The sequence below is a fragment of the Balaenoptera musculus genome, chromosome X (assembly GCF_009873245.2).
Source record: "Balaenoptera musculus isolate JJ_BM4_2016_0621 chromosome X, mBalMus1.pri.v3, whole genome shotgun sequence".
In the NCBI taxonomy this organism is placed as follows: domain Eukaryota; kingdom Metazoa; phylum Chordata; class Mammalia; order Artiodactyla; family Balaenopteridae; genus Balaenoptera; species Balaenoptera musculus.
Window position 1 is genome coordinate 30,417,135 of NC_045806.1, and position 5,973 is coordinate 30,423,107.

The window sequence follows — 5,973 nt, forward strand, 5'->3', positions numbered from 1 at the left end:
TTTGTTCGCACAGCTCCTGGGGTTCAGCTTTGGATTTGGACCCGCCTCTGCGTGTAGGTCACCTGAGGGCATCTGTTCTTCACTCAGATAGGACGGGGTTTAAGGAGCAGTTGTTTCGGGGGCTCTGGCTCACTCAGGCCGGGGGGAAGGAGGGGTACGGAGGCGGGGCGAGCCTGTGGCGGCTGAGGCCGGCGTGACGTTGCACCAGCCTGAAGCGCCCCGCGCATTCTCCTGGGGAAGTTGTCCCTGGATCACGGGACCCTGGCAGTGGCGGGCTGCACAGGCTCCCGGGAGGGGAGGTGTGGAGAGTGAGCTGTGCTTGCACACAGGCTTCTTGGTGGCAGCAGCAGCAGCCTTAGCGTCTCATGCCCGTCTCTGCGGTTCACGCTGATAGCCGCGGCTCGTGCCCGTCTCTGGAGCTCCTTTAAGCAGCGCTCTGAATCCCCTCTCCTCGCGCACCAGGAAACAAAGAGGCAAGAAAAAGTCTCTTGCCTGTTCGGCAGCTCCAGACCTTTTCCTGGACTCCCTCCCGGCTAGCTGTGGTGCACTAACCCCTTCAGGCTGTGTTCACGCCGCCAACCCCAGTCCTCTCCCTGGGGTCTGACCGAAGCCCGAGCCTCAGCTCCCAGCCCCGCCCGCCCCGGGGGGTGAGCAGACAAGCCTCTCGGGCTGGTGAGTGCTGGTCGGCACCGATCCTCTGTGCGGGAATCTCTCCCCTTTGCCCTCCGCACCCCTGTGGCTGCGCTCTCCTCTATGGCTCCAAAGCTTCTCCCCCTCCACCACCCGCAGTCTCCGCCCGCGATGGGGCTTCCTAGTGTGTGGAAACCTTTCCTCCTTCACAACTCCCTCCCAGAGGTGCAGGTCCCGTCCCTATTCTTTTGTCTCTGTTATTTCTTTTTTCTTTTGCCCTACCCAGGTACGTGGGGGAGTTTCTTGCCTTTTGGGAGGTCTGACGTCTTCTGCCAGCATTCAGTGGGTGTTCTATAGGAGCAGTTCCACGTGTAGATGTATTTCTGATGTATTTGTGGGGAGGAAGGTGATCTCCGCGTCTTACTGTTCCGCCATCTTCTCCTCTCCTCTTTTACTTTTTAAATAAAAGAAAAATGGCAAATCTATATGTAATCCAGTTATAGAGTCTAGAAATATAGACACTGTAGGGCTTCCCTGGTGGCTCAGTGGTTGAGAGTCTGCCTGCCAATGCAGGGGACACGGATTCAGGGCCTGGTCTGGGAGGATCCCACATGCTGCGGAGCAACTAGGCCCGTGAGCCACAATTACTGAGCCTGCGTGTCTGGAGCTTGTGCTCCGCAGCAAGAGAGGCTGCGATAGTGAGAGGCCCGCGCATCGCGATGAAGAATGGCCCCCGCTTGCTGCAACTGGAGAAAGCCCTCGGACAGAAATGAAGACCCAACACAGCCAAAAATAAATAAAATAAATAAATAAAAATTTAAAAAAAAAGAAATATAGACACTGTAGAATGCTATCAAAGACATCTTCAATTTGCAAGTAACAATAAAATAATATCTGTTTTTCAAAATTTAGGGACACTGAAGATTGATATGCAGCACTCTTCAGTACGGATTATTAATTAGAGGAAAAAGCAAATAGCAAAACAATATGTACTTTATTATCACATTTATGTTATTTACCTAAATTTCGTTTATGTAAAGCAAATGCACAATTATATCCATACAAAATTAATTCATAATAAGGTTATATGGTGGTGCAGGTAACAGAGAGGATTGAAAAGGCAAGACAGAATTTTGTTTTGAGTGTACTGTTTGAAATGTGTGCAGTGAGAACAGTCATAGAGCACCACTTTAGTACTTTAACTCTCATCAGTAGCAAATCACTTGCAAAACATTTCAGCACCTCCCTATGCTCCAGGCTCCTCATCCATAAAATGACAATTTCTAAGGTTCTTTCCTGCTTATTTTAATTATTTATCCAGTGATCAGATGTCAGGCGGCAACTGCGTCTGGCCCACATTAACCTAGTGGGCCCATGCTGGTTCTTAGCACTCCTCCACTACATGATTATATGAAGTGATACAGTGTTTCCAATGGGAGTGGCAAGACCACTTAGCAATGTGTCTATACAAGGCTCTTTCCTATAGGAAGTTAAGTCTTTTAGAAAAGGTTTCCAACTGGCTGGAGAAGGGACCCAATGGGAAGGTGACTTTTGTTTTGTTTTATGTTTCCGTTTTTTAAATTCACGGTGCTTCATCTTCACCACCCAGCATCCAGCCTGAACTTGGACTCAGTCTGTATGAGAGTCACACAGGGGGGGCAAATGCATAGAGATTGGCAAGGAGGTGGCATCGTCTAGGAAGTAATTAATCAAAAAGACTGGAGCCAAGATATGGACCCTAAGTGAGAACTGTGGGAACCACTTACCCCAGAAGAGAGGGACCCCACAGAGCCTGCTCCTGTTGTCAAGCTTGGAAGACTCCCAGCAGAGGTGGCTAGAAATGGCCTCAGGAATCTAAAGGTAGTGATGGAGGGCCTTGAGTTGAGGAGGTGCAGCCTCAGGTTAACAGAGGGAGGAGCCTCAGGCCATGTAAGCCCCAGGTAAGACACTGAGTCAGAACTGAGGAATGGAGGGCACTCTAAGAGTTCCGCCACCACGTTGGCGATGGGGAGCTCCGGGATGACTATTAGACAGAGGCTCCCTCTGACTTCGTCCTCTCGCGAGTCTGACCCGGGTGAGGGTCTTGGTGTATGGGGTACAACCTCAGCTCCGCGGAGGGAGGAATCCTTGATCCTGCAGTGATTCTGGGTGAAGACACCGAGTGCGTTAAGTACCCCAGAATATAAGGAGCTCCACAAAACCTCACGCCTGCTGTCGGCCTCGCGAGAGCCAGGCACCACTTGGCGTGGGGGGAGGAGGCGAGGGGGAGCAGAGCGGAAGGAACTCCCCCTGACTTCCGGGAGGACGGTTGGCGAAGGCAGATATCGAAAGCTGAGGGCTCTCTTCGCGGAAGGAGGCGCCCTGGGAGTGGTCGAGTGTTAAGGTGAAGACGTTGAACGAGGGAACTAACCACCCCAGAAGAGAGGAGCGGCCCGCTGAGTAAAGCCCCGTCCCTTTTGTAATCCCGGGGAGCCCTCCGAGTAACTAACTAGGGCCTCAGGAATCTGAGGGCAGCGCAGGCCGCTCGGGGCGTGGCCACGAGTCAGCAGAGGGAGGAGGCCCTGGCACGGGGGAGTTTCAAGGGAAGGTGGGGAAGGGGAATGAGGTGACCAGCTCCGCAGAATAGAGGGGACGCTGCAGGTAAAAGTGCGGCCCCCCGGCTCCAGCCCTCGGCGCCGCGAGAATAACTGCCAGACTGAGTTGCTCCCTGACTTCCACCTTGGGTTTGCAGGAAAGTGAGGCCTGTTCTGGGGACTGCTGCCTCGGGTGAGCGGAGGGAGGAGTCTCAGACCCTGCCGGGAGTCAAGGTAAGATGTTGAGTGGGACTGAGGAGATTTCTTCCCCAGGATGGAGAAGGGTCCTCAGAATTCTTTTGTGAGTCCCAGGAGGAGGAGGAGCTGGCCAGGAGTGACTTCCTCTGACGTTTGGGGTATGAGGATGATGATGATATTGTTCTGAGAGGTGTGGCCCCAAGTAATCAGGCCCTGCCAGGAATCAAGTTAAGATGCTGAGCAGGGACTGGGGGAATCACACCCTGGAGAACAGTGGGGGCCCCATAGAACCCTGTCCCTGTTGTCAGACTGGGTAGGCCCTGGAATAGTTGTCAGACTTCCGTGCTTTCTGATTTTGGTTTTGGGAATCTGAGGGCTGTTGTCTCAAGTTAACAGAGAGAGGTGTCTCAGTCTCTGTCAAGGTCAAAAGTCATGACCTTTAGTGAGGATTGTGGGGACCACACACATCAGAACAACAGAGCCCCAACAGACAGCTGTGCTCCTTTGTCACTTCTGGGAGGCCCAGGCAGGTATGGCCCAATGAGCAGCCCCTCACTTCTCTCCCCTGTCTGTCTCCTCTGTGACTTCCTGGCTGAGAGGCTCTGAAAAAAGCTGTCAGTGTGAGGCACCTCCTTTCTTCGTTGTAAGTCAAGTGTCTCAAGAAGATTTAAGCCTCTTTTTGAGGTGACAATCCTTGGGTCAGTAGAGGAAGGAGTCCCAGATACTCCCTGGGATCACAGTGAGGACTCTGAACAAAGACCGAGGGGACCACCCACCTCAGAACAGAAGGGATCCCACAGAGCTTGACCCCACCTGCCCTGTTATCAGCTTTAGGAAGCCTTGGGCTAGGTTGGCTGACTGCACCCTGAAGAGCCTTCTCGCTCTCTCCTTTGCTTCCTACAGTTCAGGACAGGAGACCTGTGAGGCTCGAGTACTGCCCTCAGGAAAAGATGGATGGAAGGCACTCTTTTCGGAGCTGCCACAGTTGAGTTAACAGATGAGGCCACTCACATCCTCCCTTTCTCCCTAGGTTGTGGTCCTCTTGTACCCACTCTCCTGCCCACATTCCTGCCTGCTGCCACCGACCAGAGTGAACATGTCTCAGGGTCAAGAGATTCCACACTGCATGCAGGAACAACACCATGCCCTCAGTGAACCCCAGGGCCTGGAGGCTGCACAGGTCTCCGAGGCTCTGGAGGAGACCTCTCCCTCCTCCTCCCATCCTCTAATGCCTGGCGATTTGAAGGAGGCTCTGGCTGCTGGGGCACCCAGCACTCCCCACAGTCCTCAGAGTGCCTACTTATCTTACATTGTCATTGCAACCATCTCATCAAGCAAATCAGAGGAGTGCTCCAGCAGCCAGGAAAAGGAGGCTGGGTCAGCTTCTTCAAATCCCCTGTCAGAAACTGAGGACTTGCCCACAGACCCTCTAGATGAGAAGGTGACTTTGTTGGTGCAGTTCCTGCTGAGAAAGTATCAAATGAGAGAGCTGATCACAAAGGCAGACATGATTGATGAGGTTATCAAAGAGTACAAGGATGACTTCCTTGAGATCCTCAGGAGAGCCTCTGAGTGCATAGGGCTGGTCCTTGGTATTGATGTGAAGGAAGTGGATCCCAGCAGCCACAGCTATGCCCTCGTCAACAAACTAGGCCTCACCTATGATGTGAGGCTCAGTGGTGACGAGGGCGTGCCCAAGACTGGCCTCCTGATAGTTATCCTGGGTGTGATTTTCATGAAGGGCAATCATGCCACTGAGGAGGAGATCTGGAAAGTGTTGAATATGATGGACTTATATTCTGGGAGGAGGCATGTTGTCTTTGGGGAGCCCAGGAAGCTTATCACCCAAGATTTAGTGAGAGAAAAGTACCTGGAGTACCGCCAGGTACCCAGTAGCAATCCTCCACGCTATGAATTCCTGTGGGGTCCAAGAGCCCATGCTGAAGCCAGCAAAATGAAATTGCTAGAGTTTTTGACCAAGATCCATGGATCTGACCCTACTTGCTTCCCATCCCAGTATGAGGAGGCTTTGAGAGATGAAGTAGAGAGAGCCTCAGCTAGAGTTGCAACCAGGGCTGGCAGTGCTGCCATGGCCAGGAAACGTTCCAGTGCCATATCCAGTAGCTCCTCCCACCCCTAGTGAGGTCTGAGGCCAATTCTTCCCTTTGTCATTGAAGAGAGCAGTCAACTTCCTAAGTAGTTGAGAGCTGGAGTGTGGCTGTTGGGAAACTGTATACTTTCTGTCCCTCTTCTATATAGTTAACATGGAGGTTTATTTTCTTTTTGGAGTGAGTTAGTTTTCATATGTTCCTTTTAATATAACATTTCATTAGCTTCAGAATCTAAGTTTATGAATGACATTGGTCATACATTTATTGCTATTTATGGAATTTAAGAATACAAGTTTGTTTGTAAAACAAATTGTAAAACTGACCATCTTCTTTTGTGATCTGGAAAAGATAACATGACATTAGAATAGGCATTTCCTTGGCACTGTCAAAGAACTCAGCAGTAAAATAGTTGGGATCAAGAAAAAACTAAAAGATGGTCAATTCTTGGCTTCCCTTATCCT

At 51.4% G+C, this 5,973-nt stretch overlaps 1 protein-coding gene across 1 annotated transcript; it reads left to right on the forward strand.

Annotated features, from left to right (window-relative positions):
- Positions 1-4,497: 4,497 nt before the first annotated feature.
- Positions 4,498-5,541, forward strand: LOC118889033 (melanoma-associated antigen B16-like). Its single transcript, XM_036840593.1, has one exon. The coding sequence runs from the start codon at positions 4,498-4,500 to the stop codon at positions 5,539-5,541; it is 1,044 nt and encodes a 347-aa protein (XP_036696488.1).
- The last annotated feature ends 432 nt before the right edge of the window (positions 5,542-5,973 follow it).